General features: G+C 39.5%; 4 protein-coding genes across 6 annotated transcripts in view; 2 read left to right on the top strand and 2 right to left on the bottom strand.

Moving 5' to 3' along the window:
* Window positions 649-1,764, bottom strand: LOC109721462 (PRA1 family protein E-like). The gene is made up of 2 exons (XM_020249116.1): window positions 1,729-1,764; window positions 649-1,635 (listed from the first exon to the last, which is right to left on the bottom strand). The coding sequence occupies exons 1-2, from the start codon at window positions 1,762-1,764 to the stop codon at window positions 847-849; spliced, it is 825 nt and encodes a 274-aa protein (XP_020104705.1). The 3' UTR covers window positions 649-846.
* Window positions 3,065-5,217, bottom strand: LOC109720944 (DNA-directed RNA polymerase V subunit 7-like). Its single transcript, XM_020248312.1, has 2 exons — window positions 5,044-5,217; window positions 3,065-3,843 (listed from the first exon to the last, which is right to left on the bottom strand). Exon 2 carries the CDS (start codon window positions 3,832-3,834, stop codon window positions 3,304-3,306), a length of 531 nt encoding a protein of 176 aa, XP_020103901.1. The 5' UTR covers window positions 3,835-3,843; window positions 5,044-5,217; the 3' UTR covers window positions 3,065-3,303.
* LOC109721198 (CRM-domain containing factor CFM3, chloroplastic/mitochondrial) lies at window positions 6,291-11,512 on the top strand. The gene is made up of 9 exons (XM_020248648.1): window positions 6,291-7,198; window positions 7,527-8,013; window positions 8,102-8,232; window positions 8,493-8,843; window positions 9,351-9,507; window positions 9,778-10,070; window positions 10,577-10,636; window positions 10,740-10,829; window positions 11,095-11,512. The coding sequence occupies exons 1-9, from the start codon at window positions 6,401-6,403 to the stop codon at window positions 11,437-11,439; spliced, it is 2,712 nt and encodes a 903-aa protein (XP_020104237.1). The 5' UTR covers window positions 6,291-6,400; the 3' UTR covers window positions 11,440-11,512.
* Window positions 12,313-22,742, top strand: part of LOC109721199 (premnaspirodiene oxygenase-like) — a 23,307-nt gene continuing 12,877 nt past the window's right edge. Inside the window, exons 1-2 of one of the 3 annotated variants that reach the window (XM_020248649.1) lie at window positions 12,313-12,421; window positions 12,522-12,622. In XM_020248649.1, the coding sequence (XP_020104238.1) occupies window positions 12,603-12,622 (20 nt within the window). In that variant the 5' untranslated portion in view covers window positions 12,313-12,421; window positions 12,522-12,602. Of the gene's footprint in view, window positions 12,422-12,500; window positions 13,437-22,742 lie in introns of those variants that run through there. The other 2 variants (XR_002219172.1, XR_002219171.1) reach the window with 2 other exon arrangements.

The raw sequence follows: 22,742 nt of genomic DNA on the forward strand, positions 1-22,742 counted from the left end.
TATATATATATATATATATATATATATATATATATATATATATATGCTTATGAGAGCATGGATGCATGTTTTTCTACGAACATTTAGCATGTTCACACCTTATGCTCAGTGTGATGCATGCTTATCTATGAACATATGCCTGAGTTTGTATATGACTTCACACATGCTCAATGTTGTTAATGGTAGAGTAGCTCAACGTGTATTCTTTGGTTGATTCATGCTAACTTCTGTAACTTCTGTATTAAGATTTCCTTTTGAAAATATTCAGACCGAAAACTTTACTGGCCTGCAATCACTACAGAGTGGTTTAGTGTGGTGTAGTATTGTCGTGCCCTTTTGTGTGGACTTTTGTTTGCAAACACTGATGAATAAATCTATTGGAAAACGACTCTTGTATCTGCTGTTGAAGATTAGGTTTTCATCTAATTGCTTTTCTTACGAAAGACCTTACACCATGTGAAATTATCTTGTTTCGAATGAGGTTTTGGACTATTGAGTTGCGTATTAATTTACTGAAATGCTGCTTAACATGTGGTTTAAATGCAAGGTGAAACCAAATTATCAAAGGTAAAATTTGCAAGATTCATGATAATTAAAACAATTTCAACATCAAAACTCATCGTTAACATGTGCTTTTCAGCATAGACAGATAAAGCTGTTAAACAATATTCCCCGAATCCAAATTCACAAATAGCAGTAGTAATACAGCAAGCCAAATTAACTGTTTATATAGAGATACAAAAGAATCAACAACGATTGAAACCAAAATCCCCAAATTCCAAATTATCTTTTCTTATATATGAAGAAGAAACCGTAACCTTAACCCTAATCCGGAGCTGGATCGCATCAAACGGCGGAGATTAATCCACCTCGGGCGACCTCGTCCTCGTCGATGAAGAGGTCGTCGGTGTTCCTCAGCGCCGCGTGGAGCCCGACAATGGCGGCTCCGACGAGGAGGGATCCGACGACGCTCCACACGACGTCGGTGAAGAGGAGGGCGACGACGGTGGCGGCGAAGAGGGCGCCGAAGACGACGCTATCGTCTAGGGTTCGGCCGAAGAGGACGAGGGGCCCGTCGCGGGAGAAGTAGAGGAAGAACCACGCGGCGCAGAGGCCGACGAAGCCGATCATGGCGGCGGGGTGGGAGAGGAAGGAGACGAAGAGGACGAGGAGGAAGGCGATGGCGTAGTTGCCGCGGAAGTAGACGAGGTTGCGGCTGAGGCGGCGGGTAACGTCGGCGGCGGATTTGGGTGGGGAGAACGCGGCGGGGCCGCTGAAAAGCTCCGCCCATGGGCGCTGCGCTGAGATGAGGGCGTGGCCCTGCGATTTGAAGCGGGAGACGAGATCGCCGAGGGACCGAGCCGTAGCCGCTCGAGGACGAGGAGGGGTTGGGGGTGCGCATCTCGAAACCCTAGCCCTAGGAATAGGAATAGGAGGGAGGCGACGAGACGAGTTTCGGGAGGGGAAAAGGGTGGGGTTCAACAACTTATTACTTCGTTGGGAAGGGAAGGTACGAGAAGAAGGGAGACGAAAGAAGAAGAAGCAATAGACGGTAAAGAAAGGTTCGAAAATTCTAATTAATTTATAGGCACCAAAGCGTGTACCGAGAAATAGACCAACGTTGCATCCTCTATGCTAATCACTATTGCTCCAATTAATCAGCGATTACTGTATGATGCTGATGAGCTTTGTTCGTGGATAGAATTAGAAGTGGGCACAAAAAGAAACACACAACGATGGCATCTTTTCCTGTTTGCTTGCCATCGAAGGTGTCTTCCGTTGACTTGTAATATATATCTATATATATATATATATATATTTATTTATTTATTTATTATACATATAGTATATTATTTTTATATAAAAATATTATTTTATTTATAAATATATAATTATTTATTAATATTCTTAGGTACCGTTTGGTTCGGATATAAGCAAGAACTAGCTATTAAAGGGATAGGTACAAGTATGGGAAAAAAAAATAGTGTTTGGACGATAAGAAGAATTTTAGATAGTTTTATATAGAAAATGAAGGTGTTGGTGGAAATAACCGAGAATTATTATTCTCGGATAAAAAATTAGCGTTTGGGTATAAAGGGGATAAGAGTCTATTCCTATCCCTAAAGATATAACTAGTATATATTATATTATATGTTTATTGTATAATATAATTTTTAAATATATTTAATTTGTAAATATAAATTATAATATAATATATATAGTATAATAATTATTATATCTAAATAATATAGGAAAAACTTCAAATACCTCTATTGTCGTTTCACTCTTTCTCACTTTAGTATCCTGTGGTTTAAAGTGTATCAAATTAATATCATATGATTTTGCACTTTTTCACTTAGTATCCTGTGGTTTAAAGTGTATCAAGTTAGTACCTTGTGTTTCGCACTTTCTCACTTTAGTACCCTGTGGTTTAATATTTCATTAAGAGAAAAATAAAACCACAGAATACTAACTTGGTACAAAAATAAAATCATAGTTTACTAACTCGATACAATTTAAACTCCAGGGTACTAAAGTGAGAAAATGCGAAACCACATGATACTAACTTGATACACTTTAAATCAGAAGGTATTAAAATAAAAAAGTGCGAAATCATAGAAGGATTTTTAAAATTTTCCAAATAATATATATCATAAAAAAATATTAAATAATTTTTTAAAATTTTTTTTTTCAACCAAATGACCGTCATTAAAAAAAATTCCTAAAATTAAATATTAAAGAGCTTAAATTTTATTTTCTTCCGCAAATTTTTTTTGAGCAAAATTTTTTTTCACAATTTTAGATGGAACCAAGCAACCCCTGAAGGGAGTCAAAATTCCCAAATCCACAGATTATAAGACCAAAAACGTTTATTTTTCTCTTTTTTCTTTCTGACAAAACATCACTGTGTGTAACTATCACACCCCGTGAATTTTTCTGCTAACTAGGTCCATTTTAATAGGCAATGATGATTGCCAAACATCATGTACAAAACTAGAATCAACCTAAGAAGAGAACCACATATCAGAAGATACACAATGAGCCAGTTGCAGGGCAATAATAATTGGACGAGGAAAGCAATCAAAGACAATACAATGTAATAACTCGTAATAACTTACAAGTCACATTGCATAAGACTTTTAACATCTAATCATCAAAATTGTTCACCACAGGTAATTGATATCCAAAACAAAAATTTACAATAAAATTCGATTTCCAGCAGTTAGACCGGTCGAAATCAAGTTAAGATTGACCAATTACCAAACTTTTTAAGCCATTAGTCTTTCCAATCATTCTTTAAATTCATATAGGCCCGAGAAAATCGCCTGCCAAAGTCGCAAGCAACTGAAACTGCCTATCTGCTTCCAACCACTTCAAACCTAGAACCTTGAAGCGCACCACTGTGTCCTTTTCCAGCTTCGAGTGCTTCTCACTTAGAAACATCGGATTTTCTCCGGCAACATATTTGTAATCTCTCATCATCTTCTCCGATAGAAATATACTATCTATTGGTCCAGATTTCAGAAATATCCCATGCTTAAGGATCTTGTCGACTGAGCCGACTAAGATCTCGCCCTTAGTAGGTTTCTGCGTAAGACAATTGAATGAGACAGGGAAAAGAACATCTCCGGTGAGTTCTCTGACTTTTCCTTCATCTATGGAGTTGAGGGCAGTTACTGCAATGTAGTAACCGTGCTCCTTGGATGCTTTTCTGTTTGCTATGTCCTCTAACAGCCGCACTATTATAGCTTTCTGAAGCAAGAGGCCCTTTGGGCTGAGTTGGTCTGGTGAGATCAACACGTTCCACGGCATTTCCACCTCAAGGAACACCATTTTTATATTCTGCTAACAATCCAAACAGAAGAAGGTATCAGCTTTCAGCCCCATAAAATTTCCTCGAGAGATGATTTTCTGGGGGGAAAAATCATAAAGAGAATGCCTTGGAGGTGATTGTTTAACAACTAGTTCCCGTTTGTCCAGGAAGAACATGCATTTTGCATACTAATTATGACAAAACTTTGCCTAGAGATCGCCCCTGGGACCATTTCCACTGTCTTCGCTGGACGATAGTAAATCCCAAAATATTAAATCTACTCTGTTCTCCTCTATCTAGCAACTATTTTCGTTTTTTACGGTTGCCTAGTCCCAACAAACCATAAAGGTAAAAGCAAGTAAATATAAGTCGCGGAGTGAATTACTCTCCTCCATACGCTGCCCATATTTATAAGATGTTTTAGATACAGTAGCTCGTATAGTTCGGACATAATGCAATCTAACATCAATGTTTCTCATATAAACATCTTGAAATTACAGGAAGGTATTTCAGTATTAAATTAGTTCATGAAGACTAAACCAAGCTCAGAACAATTTAGAACAATAACATATTTGCACGTGTTATACATTTAGATGGCATTGAACAATTTACGATAGTGTGATATATTAGATTCGTAATATCATAAGCATCTCAAGGGTTGCAGCCTTTCCTCCAGTTAAAAACCGGACAGTTGGCATGGAAGAATAAGACGGACGGGCGGCCCGCGGATACAAATGGCGTGATAATATTTCCACTAAGAGGACTAAAGCGAAGCACTTTGAAATGTTAGGGGTGTCATGTTTCCAACTTGAAATCTCGAGGACCGACGTGAGACTTGGCTAGAAGTTTGCAGCCTAGTTTTGCTATTTAACCCCTGAGAAAGGACATGATTTCGCGCACTTCTTACGTTGCAACATCTACATGTTTACACATCCGAATAGAGCTTGCCAAACCTCTCAAATACAAGCTAAATCATACAAAAAGAAATAGCTCATAACATCATCAGAGAACAACACAAATCGGACCTTTGAGAAGTTGCACACCCCCCTTATTTCTAGGTTTTACTCAGATTTATGAAATCTATGAAGCTGATTCGGGAATCTCGAAAGGTTATCTTTTGCATGGCTCTTGAGCTATATTATGCCCTGGAAGAGAGGAACCCGAGCTACATACCCCCCTTAATCGAGCAACGAGTAACTATACAGCGAAGCTGTAAACGAAGGTGTTACCTGGTGTCGATAATGGCGGATGCGGCGGCGGCGGCGGCGGCGGCGGTGCGGCGGGGACGGAGATGGAGAGGGGGAAAAGATTTGGGCGAGGAGAAGGAAAATACCCAGAAGTAGGAAGCTAGGGCATGGTTGTGTTATTATGATCGGGGTTTTGGGAGAAGAGGCGGGGTTTGGATTAAATGATAAAACATGTTGGGTAAATTGCACCGTTTGCCCCCGACTTTTACGACGTTTCATTTCAACCCTCAAATGCATTTGATTTTGACATTTCTAACTTTTTTAAGGGAATTTTTCTTTAGATTTTATTATTATTTAATATTGGAAAATGAAAGAAGTATTGCTTACACCTGTTGCACTGGTTCATGATATACCATTCTTATACCATGTATTTGTTCATCACTGGTTTCAGGTTTTATTTCAATATCTACCTTCCATTATTTTATTATTTTTAACTTATCTACAAATTAATTTAATATATCAAGAGTATAAGGTGGATGAATGACTGATAAACTGTAAAAAAAAAAAAAAAAGAGATGGAATAAATGAGATATGGATTATAGTGAGGACAGTAAAGATGGAATATGAAATCATGCAAGTAATAATATTTTTTTAAGATGAGAACTAAGGTGTTGCTTCGCCAATCAAGCTCATGCTTACGCTAATACTGGATAAAGTTGAAGAAAATAAATTTTAGAAACGTAATCTCACTTTCATGCAATCTAGTAAATTTTATATAAGCTGGGCGAAGAACTTTTTGATTTTCATACAAACGAAGATTATACAAATTTAAAAAATATGACGATTAAATATCCAACTAAAAAGTGTGGGTACTTTTTCTTTAATGATTTCGAATGGTTTACGAACAAAATGAGCTTGAAATTGAGTTTTTTCGTTATAAAGCTAAGAACTAACTGTTCTAAATTGTTATGATAACTTGACCATTATAGTGAACTCAACTAAATAGAACAGGAACTAGTTTTACAATTAATCCAATCATTTAGCGGACGTTCGATAATCGAATCCGTAAAAGAAAACTCCACCCGTTAGGTGAAAAAAAAGAAAAAATTTTATGTGGTTTCATATTTTTTTAATTTTAATACTATGTGATTTCGTATTTTTTTATTTTAGTACTATGCGGTTTAAAATGTATCAATTTAGTACATTCCGTAGTTTTTTTTTTTTTTTTATTTTATCTACTAATTTTTTTAATTAAATCAGTGATAAAGTTAAAACTAAAAAATCCCAAACCCCTCCGAGCTCTCTCCCTCCCATCATCTTTTTCCCCAAGCCCATCCTCTCCCCTCTCGCCTCCCTCTTCAAATCACCATTCTCCAAGTCAACTACAACGTCTCCATTAATGGCGTTCTCCCCCGCGAGCCAGCTCCACCCCTCCACCTTCTTCGACTCCCTCCACTCCTCCTTCTCCCGCCGCCTCCACTTCCTCTGCCGCCCCTCCTCCCAAAGCCTCGGGTTCTCCGATTTTTGCGCCCACAAACGATGCCTACATCGCAAAACCCCACCTCTTCTCCCCAAAACCACCTCCGACGACCTCTCATCGGCGCCCTCGTGGATCCGCAGCTGGGAACGCGGCGTCCGCCCCTCGCCGCTGCTCCCGAAGCGCCCGCGCGCGGTGTTGGACTACCGCGAGGGCCTATCTAGCGACGAGGACGACGTGGGCACCAGCCGAAGCACCCGGAGCAGCACCATGGAGAAGATCGTGGAGAAGCTGAGGAAGTTCGGGTACATCGACGACTCTCGCGAGATAAAGGAGCGACCTTTACCCGAAAAGGGATCCGTGGAGGACATATTCTACGCTGAGGACGGGGTTTTGCCCAATGCAAGAGGGGGGTTGTCGCTGGATGTGGACGAGGAGGCGCGGTTTCCGTGGGAGAAGCCATTGGAGGCAAAGGAAGGCTCGGCGAGGACGAAGAGAAGCAAGACCTCGTTGGCGGAGCTCACGCTTCCGGAGGGAGAATTGAGGAGGCTGAGGCATCTAGCGATCAGAATGAAGTCGAAGACGAAGATCGGAGGCGCGGGTGTGACGCAGGAGATCGTGGATTTGATCCACGAGAAGTGGAACACGAGCGAGGTGGTGAGGCTCAAGTGCGAGGGCCCTCCGGCGCTTAACATGAAGCGGATGCACGAGATACTAGAGGTTCATTGTCTCTCCATCCACTATTTTCTTCTATGTTCCAGCTCAACTTTCATTTCTATGGATTATGAGTCTATGAGTAATGAATAGTGAATTTGCACTACCAAATCTTAGTCCTTTTATGATAACACTTATCTGAATAAGATAATGCGTGCTCTTTAATTACTTCTTCAGAATCCTGACTCATTGGCTTTTAGATTCATTCTAAATTTCACTATTTCAGCCTTAATTCATCCTAAGGCTTCTTGTCCCTTTTTTTCTTTTCTTTTTTTTTCTTCTTTTTTTGCTGATTTTACAAACATGCTGATATTTCATTACTAATGATAATTAGAGAAAAACAGGAGGATTGGTGATATGGAGATCAGGAACTTCTATCTCTTTATATAGAGGTGTAGCTTATGAGGTTCCTCAGCCCGCGAAAACACCGTACCACAACGGGCAAGGAACTGGCGCAAACTCCTTAAACAGAACTGCTTACAAGCCATCTTTAGTTCCCGCCGAGCTCGATAGACCAAGCACGCGAGATTCTAATAGACATCTCTCAACTGCAATTCAGAAAGAGAGGGGAAAACAATCGCCCCCTGAAATCAAGTACGAAAGTGAGATTGACAAGCTGTTAGATGAGCTCGGTCCAAGATATACTGATTGGCCTGGTTGTGATCCATTGCCTGTCGATGCTGATTTGCTTCCGGGCATAGTTCCAGGTTATAAACCCCCTTTTAGGATTCTCCCATATGGGGTGAAGCCTTCTATCGGACAAAAGGATGGTACTGCACTACGTAGACTTGCAAGGACTTTGCCGCCTCATTTTGCTCTTGGTAAGCATAATCTTTATTTCTTTCCTTGTTTTTTTTTCTCTCTTTTCCTGTTCCATTTGTGAATTTTTGCTTAGATGAACATCTATAGGAAGAAATAGGCAGCATGAAGGATTAGCGACTGCTATGGTGAAGCTGTGGGAGAAAAGTTCCATAGCGAAAATTGCTCTCAAGCGAGGGGTGCAGCTTACTAGTAGTGAAAGAATGGCTGCGGATATCAAGGTAATTCCGAAAGCTTTTCTTAGTAGATAATATATTAGATTATCATTTCTATGTCGTTTCTTCGAAAGCTGGAAAATTCTTGCACTTCATCTTTGTCTGTTGCTACCATACTCACCAATTTGCAATCGCTATCAGCACTCGAGCTCCTGTGCATCTTAAAATTAATTATCTTTTTATTTATTTATTTTTTCATTTTTAAATTCTCTATTCCTCTTTAACTATTGAAAATATTTTGAAACTAACTTCTCTTGCAACTTCAGAAACTAACAGGAGGCACGATTCTTTCAAGGAACAAGGATTTCATTGTCTTTTACAGAGGGAAGGATTTCTTGTCCCGGGAAGTAGCAGAGGCATTGCTTGAAAGGGAAAGATTGGCAAAGGCATTGCAAGATGAAGAAGAACAAGCACGCTTGCGCGCCGCCTCTTCAGTTTGTTCAGATATTGAGACAGTTGGAGAGCCTGGAGCGGCTGGTACTCTGAAAGAAACTCTAGAAGCTGATGCCAAATATGGAAGCAAACTTGATGATGATCATGTGAATAAGATGAGGAGAGCTGCTGAAATGGCAAGGCATGCTGAGCTCGTGAGGAAGCTGGAGTGGAAGCTTTCTCTTGTAAGTATCTTAAATCTGACCACTTTGTGCAAGCAGCATAGCAATTAATGGCTTGTTACTCCTTCCCATAGTAAGTTTTGCTTCCTGATCTTCTATCTTAAGATAATAATATTGAAGCAAGTATGCAGGTAAGTGAAAGAGAAATGCCATAAGTGTCGTGCAGGCTCTATAGGATTGGTCACTTGTTAATTTGTTTCAGAAAAGCTTCCTTTTCTCTTTCACTTAAATCTACGGACGAGTGTTATGTAATACTCTTAGAAAAAGCATTGTGGGGGCCATTTTAATAGTTGAACTCTTCTTGATGTTCCCATAACCGAACACAGAAAATGCTTGGTCCTTTGCAATTTTCTTTTTGAATACGAGTACCTGGGCGGGCTTTATCTGCAAAAACATGTTGGAGTATTATCTACATGCATTTCAGTGATTCACGATATTTTCTATACACTAGCTTTGAAATTGCCACTGCATCTTCTCATGTATGTGCCAATAATTTTCTTTCACATGTAGGCTCAACGGAAGATAATGAAAGCTGAAAAAGCATTAGCCAAAGTGGAGGAATCCTTGAAGCCTGTAGGACCTACCAAAGATCCTGAAACAATAACTGATGAAGAGAGGTTCATGTTTCGCAAGCTTGGATTAAGGATGAAGGCTTTTTTGCTTCTCGGTAACTTTTTTTTTGTTCCCCACTCCCCAGCTCCATACCCCATCGAACAAAAACAGAAAAAGAAAAGAAAAAAGTAAAAATATAGAGTACTCTGGCCATGTCTGGTACTATCATTCTTTCTCTCATGCACTAATTTGACATGCTTTAATTTCATAAAGAAATTTTTTTTTTTTAACTACATTTGGCAAAAAAATTTTGTATTTGTGTTCCACTAATCTTAATTTTTTTTTTATGATAAAGTTATCCCAAGTCCTAACTTCATATTTTCAGGCAGAAGAGGAGTTTTTGATGGCACAGTTGAAAATATGCACTTGCATTGGAAGTATAGGGAATTGGTTAAGGTCATTGTGAAAGCAAAGACTTTTGCACTTGTTAAGAACATTGCGCTGTCACTGGAAGCAGAGAGTGGGGGTATCTTGGTCTCTGTGGACAAGATATCCAAGGGCTTTGCTATTATAGTGTATCGCGGAAAAGAATATCAAAGACCTCCTAGTTTGAGACCTAAGAATTTATTGACTAAGAGGAAGGCTTTAGCACGGTCTATCGAGCTTCAGAGGCGTGAGGTAATTAATGTTTAATAAATAAATAAATTAATTATGGGTAAAGCGATGCACGAAAAGAGTGTATTCCGACAAAAAGTAGTAAAAAGAGGGGAAAAAAAACCCCTTGGAGGGCCAGGTTTTGGAATACCTTCTACGTTGAGAACAACTGCTTGCGATTGGCAAACAAGAAGTCTGAAGGTTGTAATGTGGCGAGAGGCTAAAATGAGCTTCTAGGCTCGAAGTAGAATCTCAAATACGAAACTTTTGCTTCTGCTGTGGTAGGAAGCTTCTGTCGTAAACTCGTAATTTGAACGAAAAGAGTATTAGTGTTTCTTCGGGCAGCACTACTTAAGGCATACTTTGCAGAAGCTCCAGCCTCGGATGTTGAAGCTTCCCGATGGCATTAACTTTTATGTTCCTGCATCAGCCTGTACCCTCCGTACTATGTTAACATCCTGAGAATTGCAATGCTTTATTTGTATGCTAACAGCAGTCTTATATGCTTTTTTTTTTGGCTGGAATTAAAGGCTCTTAACAAGCACATCAAAAACTTAAACAAAAGGGTGGATCAGTTGAAGTCTGAGCTGGTTCGATCTCTGTCTTAATCATCCTTCACTTATGCGACCTATTAATTAAAGGATGAATAACTTTTTGGCACACCCCGAAAATGAAAACTTTGACTTATTTCAGGTCCAAATGGAAGACGTGAGAGAGCAAGGAGATGATGAATTGTATGATAGACTGGACACTGCGTATTGCACTGAAGAGGAAGAGACAGAGGTAGATATAATTGAGCTATTTGATGTTTACTCCCGTGTGTGAGAATAATAAGTTTTTGCATGCAGATGAGCCTTTTGTAGGTTATTTGATATTTATGTTACAGTTATATCAACTCCTTTTAGCTATCATTTCTTTTGCCAACTGATTGGCTCACAATGTAAATTTTTAATATCACACTGCATTTGGCTTTTTCTGCTGGATGTTAGATAATTGTTATTCAAAGATATCAACTGTTGTGCGTGTGTTTTTTGTTGTTGCCTTGCAGGATGAGGATGATGACGCTTATCTCGAAACTTTTGATAGTGTTCTTAACACTAATAGAGGCGAAGATGGTGGCATTGGGAGCTACCCTGATGAAGACGAAGATGAAGATGGTGACTATGATGAACATGATGAGGCCAACGGCGTTGAGAACTATCTTGATGAAGATGATGAAGATAGTGGGGTTGAGAGCCGTCTCAATGAAGAAGATGATGATGAGGAAGATAATCGAGGAGACGACGAGCATGAACACGGCACGACTGGCAATGTACATGGGTCTAGTAATTACTTGTGCGATCGACAAAATGAAAAACCAAGCGAGACAAACAGATCGCTTCACTATTCCTGATGGAGCTGTATATACAATATTCTGCTACTCAATATACCAATAATTACATCCTGTGCAATTTTGTTTGTAAAAATTGACTCTGATCTGGCCTTGTCGTTGGGTGTAGAAGTAGGTAACATTAATTTTACAGGAGCGATGCAATTGTTTGTTTTCCTTTTCTGGAAACTAGTAAGATAAACCCACCCTGATGGAGTTGCATTCACTCGCCAATGCCTACCAAAGTTAACTTTTCACTTTCTTAATTTACTTGGGAGCTACTTTTCCGAACTAAAAATGTACTGCGAGGCTACAGTAACTAGCCAAAGGTGTGAAGCTTAAGTTATTAATAAGGCCAGCTTATAAATAAACAAACAAACAAATAAATAAACAAGAGAGTCATCACACATCACACATCACACATTCTATTTTAGGGGCTGTTTGGTTTCTCAGAATACTGTGATTTTATTTTTCATGAAAATAGTTTTTCATGGAGAACTTTTTTTTTTTCGTCTTAAACTAATTTTTTTACAAAGTTTTTTTTTTTATTATGATTTTATCAAAAATTAGTGTTTTTGTTTTTCTAAAAAATCCTGAAAAATGAAAACACTCGCACTCTATATAATTTTTTAAAAAAGCAAGTTTTTCTTTGGAACCAAACGAGTGAAAACTAAAAAAAGAGTTTTACACGAAAACTTTCTTTTTCAAAAAACTTTTTCCATATTTTTTTTGAGGAACCAAACAACCCCTGTTGGCCCGGCTCGGCCCCTATTTTAGTAGTTGATCCGGCCTGATGACAATAGGCCGAGGCCGCTCTTTCCGGGCCGAATTCTCAACCCAACCCGAATCTTATTAAGGTTTACGCGGGAACTGCAAGGCCCAGTGGCGGGAATTCGCCTAAAAAGTGAAAACCCCTCTCAATTATTTGGCTTATTAATATTTCGAAGCGATCCAGCGTTCAAATCTCAGCCTCTAACGGGCTCCAGATTCTTCCTTCGAATTCGAGGTAATGCTCATTCCCGCTCATCAACCTCAATATAAATATCTCTTCGATCGATCACATCGCCTTCATATATTCTAGTCTAGGGTTTTTATTCTTCATTCAGGCGATCAAATATTCCGATCGAGGCGAGAGAAGGAGACGCGTACGAGAACGATGGAGCTCTTCTTCTTCTTCTTCTTCTTCAATGGATTATTCCGCATCAAGGTGCGTAAGGATCATGATCTTATCGTTTTCTTAGCATGGATTACGATGGATGCTACTCGATTCTGATTTTTTTTTTTTTATAATTATGTTTATATAGCTCTTAAATTACTGTTAGATCAAATTCGCTTCAATGCTTTGCCTGTTTTCTGTTTGGTTTGTTTCTGAGTGTTCGGTCCCGTTGAGAGGAGCCAAAAAATATTGATCTGATCGGAAATGGCTCAAAATAGTTATAAATTTAGGACGGTTTTAGAAATTGGCGATGTCATGATCTAAGAGGATCACCAACCAATTCAGTTGTGAATACGTTAGTTGATCAAGCCTCAGAGTGTAGATTGATCGATAGAAATTTTGTGGCCTTTTCGATTCAGCTACACAATCTCGGGTGTAAATCACTTTGAATCAAAGTGATGCAAGCAAGGTTTTGATTGCATTTGTTGGTGCTCGATCTATTTCTTCCTTCTCGGATTGTTTTCGCTTCGAAAGGGTTTTGGAAAAGGGTTTTGGAGTCTTCGATTCAAACACACTCCCTCTTGAAACCTTCCATATTACCTGAAGGATCAATCTCACAGAAAACGATCTAGAAATGGTTTTACCATGAATCTGATTTCTCAAGGAGAAGATGCTGATAAATAGTCAATTTTATGATCGAGGAGGATCACCAACCAATTGAATTGTGATTAGGTAGATTGATCACTCTGGGGTGTAGATTAATCAAGAATTTGTTGGCCTTTCTGATTCAGATACCCAAGCTGTTTAACTAGATTGATATCAAATTTTTTTAGAATATCAATTCGATCGTGTTTTTTGATGCTCAGCATCTTAGTTGATACCAAATGTATGGCTATTAGAGAATTCAAAAGACGGAGATAAAGATCAAATCTCCGAATCTATGACAAATCTCAGATATTCTAAAATTTTCTCTGAATGATGCTCATCATGCTTTATTACCTGAAAGGGAATTATTGAGCATTTCTCATACTTCCAAAGGCGTAACCTCTTTCTGGTTATGTATCCTTTGGTTTTTCTTTTTCATATCTATGTTGCTACTCTAAAATGTGTTGCATGTATACGTGTTCATCTCCTTGCTCGAACCTCCCTTCTTTTTTATGTAGTTGTCACCATTTTAGTCTTAATGACAGAACTCATCACATTATGATGGATTCCAAATTTCCAATTAAATAGATAGATAAAACTAAAAATTAGGGTTGAATTTTTGAGAGAGATATCTAATGGTAAAAGACACACAAATTAGCCTTCCAATTTGTTAATGAATTAAAGTATATTCACATGACAAAGTGACTAGAGGATTTAGCTTTTTCCCAATCCCATTCTGCTTCAATAGATACCAAATTTCTCAGAGGCAAGCAAAAGAAAGCGAAGGAACCCAACATAAACTTGGTAAATTAACTGATAAAAGAAGTGTCTGCAAAATTTTGAGACATCACTGCATTTCACACAAAACACGCATTAATTAATACAAAACCATTAGCAAATGGGAGAAACACTCAATCTTACACGAGCATAAGTTTGTTTTAAAAAAACAAGTTCCGTTAATTGATTTAGGAACTAGGTAGGTATGAATAACAACACAAATCCAAGCGGCGCAAACTTCATCATCTACGCTGGTCTCTACAGAGTTTTCAAAGCAAGAGGATTAAATTGAGGTCTCAAATAGCAAAACCCAGTTGTCAAAATAGGATCTTTTATTTTTATTTGGATTATTTGGCCCCAATTCTTCGACGCCGTGTTCATGGCTTAAATGATTGTAGCACCGAATCCTGATACCTCACAGCCATCACCATCTTCCTCTTCCTCTTTGGGTTCGAACCTACTTCGTATTTGATCACCTTCTCCTCCTCTTCTTCCCCGTCTTTTGCTCCATTGGTGTTGGTGGTATCGATGCCGAGAGCTCGGTCTCCGGAGACCTCAGTGATGGCCATTACTAAGAGATCGAGACCTTCGCAGCGAGAATTGGGAGGAGTAGGAGGGGATGGAGATGAAGTGGGTGTAGAGGATGGTGGTGGAGTAGAGCAGGAAGTGGACATCAAAGGAGGGAATTTGGAGGATCGAATTCGCATTGGAGTAGGTTGGTTGAGATTGGAGTGGATAAGTAGAGTTGATTACATGGGGGAGGAGAAAAGAAATTGAGGCAATGATGAGAAGTGAAAGTTCAAGGGTGGAAGTACTATTATTTTGGGAATTGACGTGTGGACGTCGGAAATAAAATCATTGATTTTTGGATTTTATTCGACTTAAAAAAAAAGAAGAAGAAGAAACGTAGAACGTTTTCGTTCGTATCTACAAATGTTTACGTCCGAAGAGAAACTAGGGGTTGGGCCACCTTCTATTCCGGCCTATATGGTTCTTTTTGAGTCATCGGCCCATAAGGCTCATGTCAATAGTCTATGGTGGGCTTTACATGAGAATGTTTGTGCCCGAACCTGAAGATGTTTCCAGCCACCATTCTCCTTAGAGATCTATTTATTTGTCTATAACTAATTTACTAGAATGATAATTAATTTTAATTGAATTAAAGGACAGATCGAAATTATTAAAATTATTTTTCACCACTGTGTGCTTGATAGGAAGTCAATGTCTTTAAAATTATAGTCATCTCATCTTTTGTGTTTGTTTTACTATTTTTAGACTGACAAATAAAAAGATAAAAAAATGCAGTAATTAATTATATATTTATTTTTTTGTTATTTATTTTATCACATAGTGTGAAATCAGTTACAGTATTTGTTGAAAGTGAAGCTATGGGCGAAATTAATTTATAGCAAAATATATGATATTTAAAGTTGAAAACAGCTTCGCCATGTCTACCTTTTGTTAAACAAATGTCTGCTTTACTTTCCTTTAAATAAATTTGTCCTCAGTAAGCGTATACGTTTCAGGTTTTGTTTGGTATTACAGTCTTGCAGACATGTTGCATAACATGTACTGAGAAAATATAATACAAAAATAAATTTTATTTTATTATTATAAGTGATATATATATATATATTACTCTTATCTTCAAAAATATAAAGTATAATTTTTTTTTGTATTTCGACCCATCTTTCCTATGTCCAATATTATTAAACAGCTCTCCCTTGTAAATCTGGAAAAAAACTTCTAGTAACTGTTCTTTGTATATACCCAGTATACATTCTAGTAGTCCAGTACTCAAGGAAACGAATTTGCTAAAATTGTGAAAATCAAATGAATAAATTACTATTTTAAAAAACAAAGAATAGCTTATAAGCAAAATATCTTTACATAAACACGGATTGTGCTTCATCGGTATTAACGAAGAGGAGGCGAGCGGCGACCGCACCAGGACCACTGAGAGATCGACACGTCACCAACCACGTTTACTCACTTTTCCACCACTGCCCTTCCGCGCCGTCCGCATCATCAGGGCACTACCGCACGCATCAGTCTCGCCGACACACAACACACATGACACAACCCTCCTCCCCGGTGGGCCCCACGCTCGGACAGCCCCCCTGCCCGCGCACGCCTACACGTGATCGCGTGGGACCCACCCACCCAAACCTAACCCCTCTAACTCCCGCTACTCCATAGCCCTGCGCCCCTTCTGTTACACCGTACCGTTCCTGTAACTGCCACTAAACCGGACACCGTCCGCCACATCCGACGGCCCAGATTCACCCCCTTCCCACTGTCGGAAATTTCCCGGCGAGTAATTCCCTCGCTTTACCTTTTTATTGCATCACGTGAAGGTCTAGTAGTCTAGTAAAAAAGCTGCCGTGGTGGCAGGTTGAAGGAGCGAAGCATAGTGCGTGGTCCATCGTTCTCTCTCTCTCTCTCTCGTTTTCTTTTTTTTTTCCTTTTTTTTTTTTTTAATTGTTTGCGTGAGAGTACCATACACAGAGGTGGCCGCATCGGCGTGGGTGGGGTTTCCACACGTGCCGTGTGGGAGCTAGGCCCACGGTCAACGTACGCCCGGTTTGACCGACCCGCAGTGGCCCAGACGATGCAGGCCGATGAGGGGCCGCCACGTGTCCCGCAGAGCCCGCGGCTCGGCCTCGGCCCGGAACACGGCGGGGCCCAACACGTGCCCCGCGTGCGCTAGTGCTGGGCCCACCTCCACCCCGCGCCTCTTGTATGCGAACCCCGTCTGGTCCCCGCGGCCGTATACGGCGCCTCGGGCGGCTGCTTTTCTGCGGAAACTATAATTTTAATCTAATTGTTTGTAAGAATTGTTTAACGCCTTTTTTACGTGGCCCTTTGGTGGCGACGACGCCGCCAAGGAGGAAAAGAGGCAGAGGGTTCGTTATAATTACGGCTCCGTGCCCCTCCATTTCTACTCCTTTTTTTTAAAATACTTGGACGAAAATATCCCTTAACATAGAAGGGGACAGCTGCTGTTGGAAGGGTGTTTACGGTAATTGCCCTATTGTCGAACGCGGTCAAGTATTGGAAACAGCCATAGGCGGCCTTAAGCGGGCTTGAGAAAAACGTGGAGGACGAACTGGTGTTATATGGCGAACGCCGCATTGAAGAGCCACCTCGGGACGCCTCGGTAATTACAGGATTGTTGTAGTGGCATTTCCGTATAGAAATTTCCATTTCCAAAGATGCACGTTTTTTTTTAATATATATATATATATATATATATAATTTTGTTTAGTGGAGGATGATTCGATTTGAATGGGAAAGATAACGCCAGTTTCGGAAGCACGGCGATTACGGCGAGTTTAGCGACGAGCAAGTTAATTATCAACATTAATTAATCAAACAAGTAATTGCAGCAAATCCCCCACTCATAAAAGTTGCGGCACGAAATAAATTAAATTAAAACCCGCGGATTAGCCTTCGTGAAAACTGTACACAAATCCACGAAAGATAGGTACAGATCTTTCATGGAAAAAAAAAGGGGGGGCCGAGGGACTAAATTAAGAAAAAATGGAAGCTTAGGGCGAGGAAGGTAAGATCCGGCGGAGAGATCGGAGGAGGAACAGTGGGAACAACTTAGAAGAGAGGGGCGGGGAGGTTGAGGTCGAAGGAGAAGGGCTTCTTCCTCCTCTCGTTCGCCTCCTCCTCCTTGCGAGCCATCGCCGCCATCATCTTCTTCTTCTGCTGCTCCCCCCTCACCACCACCTCCACCGCGTCGAACCGGTACCCGGAGAAGTCCGATCCGCCGGAGGCCCCCGGCGGCCCTAAGATCAGGTCTCGCCCGTCCGGCGCCGCCGCTGCGAAAGCAGATCGCCACCAACCCACCTGCGGCGCCCCCGCCGACGCAGCGACGGAGACGGCGCCGCCCCGGACTGGGATGGCGGAGGGGATGTCGGCGTCGGAGCCGACGTAGCCGAAGTTCGTCTTGGCCTTGGGACCGCGGAGGTTGCGCGCCGCCTCGTCGTAGGCGCGCGCCGCCTCCTCCGCCGTGTCGAAGGTCCCGAGCCACTTCCTCGTCTTCTTCCACGGATCCCTGATCTCCGCCGCGAACCGCCCCCACGGGCGCTTCCGGACCCCCCGGAAGTGGACCTCCTTCCCGGAGGCGAAGCCGTCCTTCCCTAGACGCAGCATCTCCACCGCCATGGCCAACGCTCTCCGAGAGAGAGAGAGAGAGAGAAGAGTAAATATAAATATAAATAAACAAAAAAAAATAATAATAATAATAGAAAAGGTTAACGGGAGAGGGATGAGAGGAGAAGAAAGGGTGGGGGGATGCGGGGAGGTATTTATAGCGGAGCCGACGGTCTTGGTTCCGCCCGACAGGAATTTCCTTAGTTTATTTATTAGGATTTTATTATTGATATTACATAAATGCCCCTGCCCCTGCCCCTGCCCCTGCCTCTGCCTCTGCTCCTGCTCCTGCTCCCGCTCCTCTTCGTGGGGTGGGTCGCATTAAAGGGGCATGCGTCGGGCTGGGGCGCATTTAATGGACGCCGTTGATTCCGCCCCACCGCCCCGTGCCACACACTCCTCCCCACCCGTGCGAGATCTCCACCCCTCCCTCATGCATCTTAATCTCAATCTTAATCACCCTTTTTTTAACTTTAAGTGCAGGAATTATAATTTAATAATATCCTCATTTTTGATAATAAATGAGGAAATTAATTAAGGAACGCGGAACACAAGCCGAGCGGGGCCGCGCTTAGCACCGTGTGAAGGAGGGTGGGGCCCGGCGGGAACAAGTCAAAAGAGAGCGTAGATGGGACGGCTGCCGCTGTGAGCAGTGGTCGACAGGTACTAAATTGGGTAGACTCCAATAAGTCTACAAGTAAATCCAATACTTATATATACACTTTAATATAAAGAATTTTTCATTTTCTAAACTCCGATTCCGCTGTAGAAATAGCTTTGTGCGGTTGGTTGGTTACTAACCAAATTAATGGGTGGCGTAACGTTAGTGAACTAACCCGCCAAGAGTCCGTAAAAAAATAATTTAAAGGTATCAGTATTAGTACCCTCGATATTATTATTATTTTTTTCCTCTTTCAAACAAATAATATTTTATTTAAACAATTTTACTTATTATTCAATTCAAATATTTGAGAAATCCGGGTCCGGGGGAGAGTGGTGGTCCAAGCAATAATGTGTTGGCGGTGGGTGGGGCACACGGGATCGGATACGACGGTACGCGACGCTGTTACTGCAGCTGCTGCGGCTGCTGCACGTGTGGCCACCACCTCACCAGAAAACCCGGCCCCAGCCCTCCAATACCCCTCTCTCCCCTTAATTTTACCACGCCCTCCTTTCTCCTTTCTCCTTTCTCTTTTCTTTTCCTTTTCTTTTTGTTTTTGTACCAACCCCGCGCCCCACGACTACGAGCCCGCGCCCCTCCGTACGGGTGCGGGGCCCACACCACCACCACCACCACCACCACCGCCACCGCTTTCCCGAGTCCTTGTGCATTCGACGGTAGTGATGCACGCGCGAAGGCCTCTCGCGGGTGTGAACTGGAAGGTCTCCGCGTGGAAATTATCGGCCGGTTCACGGAGTGTGGTGCGGTCCCCCTCCCGACTGCCTTTGTCATGTCTGATGTCTCCCTCCCATACGCACATACCATTCCCTGCGCTTGGTCCGCCGCATGAATTGGATGCCAACCCCTCACCTTATAATCCCACTCATTTCTTTTTATAAATTCTTAAAGTAGATATCAAAGGTTTATATTTATTCTAATTTATTATTTTTTTTACTTAAATTAAAAAAAAAATTATAAACTCTTGGCTCTAAATGGCTTGAGATTTATTTTATTTATTTATTTGGAAATAAATTTAGCAAGAAATGTAAATCAACTATAATTCAAATTTGAAATCTTGAATACCAATCATCAAATTCTTTACTACTTGTACTAGGGACGGTCGGCTTTTATTTTCTTAATTAATTAGCTCTTGTTTTATCATACTTTCATCTTAGCTTTTATATAAATTTTTTTTTTTTTTTGAGAGATAGGTAGCACGCTATTTATTTCGTTTATTTCATTTAGAAATAAACTTAGCTGGAAATGTGAATCAAATAGGATTCGAACTTGGGTCTCGGATACCAATTACTAAGTCCTTTGTCACTTGCTCCAGGGAGGGTCGGTATAAACTTAGTTGGAAATGTGAATAAACTTATTTTTTTAATTCTTTTTTTTTTGCTAATTTTATTATTTTTTATGCACTAAAAATTTAAATAAATTATTCGACAGTGCAAATGGCATTTCTCATGTGATCCTGTCGCAGAAAATTTTATTTCTAAGGAGTTTTACGAACAATATTATTAAGACGTTAGAGTAATGCAAACTAGATTATGAAAGAGGGAAATGTCGTGTGCTGTAGACGGACTTTAACGCGGGCTTCATAAAATAAAGATCACGCTGACATGGTGCGCGTGGTTCGGTGAATAATGCCGTGTCCACAGGTTTCTGGCATGGGAGGGGTGGATTTTAAATTAATATTTTAATATTTTAATGGCGGCGTAATATTTTGCGCGCCGCTTTTTCAGGGCAAGTAGTGGGGGTTACGATGGGAATTAAATTAAATTAAAGATAAAGATTAAAGAAAAGGGGATTAAAGCCGGCCTAACCGCCGAGGGGTGAAGCGTCGTGACAGTGAAATGTTTGATTAAAGTATTCAATTTTAAGAATGTTTAAGAGTAAACTAATTAGTTAGGAGGGAAATTATAATTAAAAGGAGCAGCGTACGGGTTATTAAAAGATGGTGTTATTATCGAGGTGATTTGACACTGAGCACGCATGGTTGTTTAATTTGATCGCCGAATTTATTCACTGGTGGGTGAAGTCCTATTACCTCTTCTTCTTCTTTTTTTTTTGTGTGTGTGGATTTTGGATAATAATAAAATGATTGAAGGTAGGTTCTAAAAAATTTCCTAGACTTTGGAAGAAACCATTTGCCAGTTGTTGCGAATTTAAATATTTTTAATAAAAATTAATTATAAAATAAAAAATCAATAAATATAATTATTATTGGATATTGCATGAAAAAAAAATATATTTTATTTTATTCGGGAGCAAAGGAAATTAATGAGTTCACTAAAATGTGATGCTAATTACAAGATGGTCCTTACTTGTTGAAGATGCTAAAATTATTTATTTTTTTATACGAGTCTATTTAATGGACAGTAAATAAATATGTAAAAACTATTCGGTAAATAATAATATTATATATTATATAAATTTTCATGCTGCAACATTCTATTTAAGATTTAAATTTTGTAATTCCTAATATCTTATAGCTTTTTAGAAATAAATTTAAGTAAAAATATAAAATATGCAAGATTTTAATTTAATAAAATATAAAACGGAATTGCCCCGCCGTGTGGTTCGCCCGTCCTTTTCCATACACATGATCGAGATCTGTTATCTGTTGATACGGTTGTTAGAAGGCGCTTCAAGTTAATATATAATAATAACTATGGCGGGTGATTGGACGGCGCCGGCGGATCTGATGCGTCCACGCGGCCTGGGGCCTTCTTGTGGGGTTGAGATGCGGGGGGCGCCTGTCTGCCACTACTCCCACGTCCTTTTCTCGCTTATCCTCATTCGGTGATCTCACTTTGCCCGCACCCCTCGTTGGATCAGCGCACCGACGGATCTTTTGTTCCAAATATAAAATAAAAATTACTAAAGTAGCATAAAAATAAATAAATTTAAAAAACTAAAAAAATAAAAAAAATACAAATAAAAAAAATTAAAGAAGAAGGAACAACGGCTGTAATAAAAATATAAGAATAAAAATATAAAAAATATAAAAAATTATAAGGCTAATAAATTACCTTTATAATAGCAGTGAAATTCAAGAATTAAAATGTTATATATCACATAGATCGAGTCAGAAATTGTAATTAATTAAAGTTTGAGCTATAAGGCGTTGCGTCCTTCATAGTTTGAGCTAAAAAGATATAATCCATTAAAATTGGAGAAGTAAAATATCATGCGACTTACAGTTTGAGAACCAAAAGCGTAATTTATCTATTTTATATTTTAATTTTATTTCAAAGGAAGACAGGGTTGAACATCGATTAGTTTTGTGCAATTTATAATTTTATTCGAGAAAAAATATGTTAAGCTATCTAATAAATTTTAAAATGTCTAATAACTTATGGTTAATTAAAATTTTCTAACGAATTCTAATTTAAAAGATATATTTGAAAACATCGAAATTTTTATAGAGGTAATATATAAAAGTTGAACTTTATAGAAATATATTTATCATTTACTATAATTATAGATATCTATATGAAATTAATCCTTGTTTTTAATAATAAAACAATAGCACTGACCACCCTAGCACAAGTGGCAAAATGATTGGTGGTTAGTATCATGGATCTTAAGTTCGAATCCTAATTAATTCACATTTTTCCGACATTATTTCTAAAAGAATAAAACCTCAAAATAAATTATCAGATTTTTAATTAAAAAATAATATAACGATAAAAATTGTGTACAGACTTAATGTATTTTAGTATTTTCTTAAATAGTTTTTAAAATTTTCAATATTTACAAAAAAAAATCTAAACTTTATTAAATGATTTAATAGGTAATTTTTTATTTTTATACTAGTTAAGACTAGTTAAGATAATCACGGAGGAGAACTGAATAATCAGGTGCATGTTTATCTTTAATTCTTATCATTTTTTTATGCATGTAAGATTGAATATATAT

The sequence above is a fragment of the Ananas comosus genome, linkage group 15, assembly GCF_001540865.1.
Source record: "Ananas comosus cultivar F153 linkage group 15, ASM154086v1, whole genome shotgun sequence".
NCBI lineage: Eukaryota > Viridiplantae > Streptophyta > Magnoliopsida > Poales > Bromeliaceae > Ananas > Ananas comosus.

Coding starts and splice junctions, on each gene's coding strand:
- LOC109721462 (XM_020249116.1), bottom strand. CDS start 1,764: ATGGCAAGCAAACAGGAAAAGATGCCATCGTTGTGT. Junction 1,636..1,728: donor AAAAGATGCCATCGTTGTGT/GTTTCTTTTTGT, acceptor AATAGTGATTAG/CATAGAGGATGCAACGTTGG.
- LOC109720944 (XM_020248312.1), bottom strand. CDS start 3,834: ATGGTGTTCCTTGAGGTGGAAATGCCGTGGAACGTGTTGATCTCACCA.
- LOC109721198 (XM_020248648.1), top strand. CDS start 6,401: ATGGCGTTCTCCCCCGCGAGCCAGCTCCACCCCTCCACCTTCTTCGAC. Junction 10,071..10,576: donor TCGAGCTTCAGAGGCGTGAG/GTAATTAATGTT, acceptor CTGGAATTAAAG/GCTCTTAACAAGCACATCAA. Junction 10,830..11,094: donor CTGAAGAGGAAGAGACAGAG/GTAGATATAATT, acceptor GTTGCCTTGCAG/GATGAGGATGATGACGCTTA.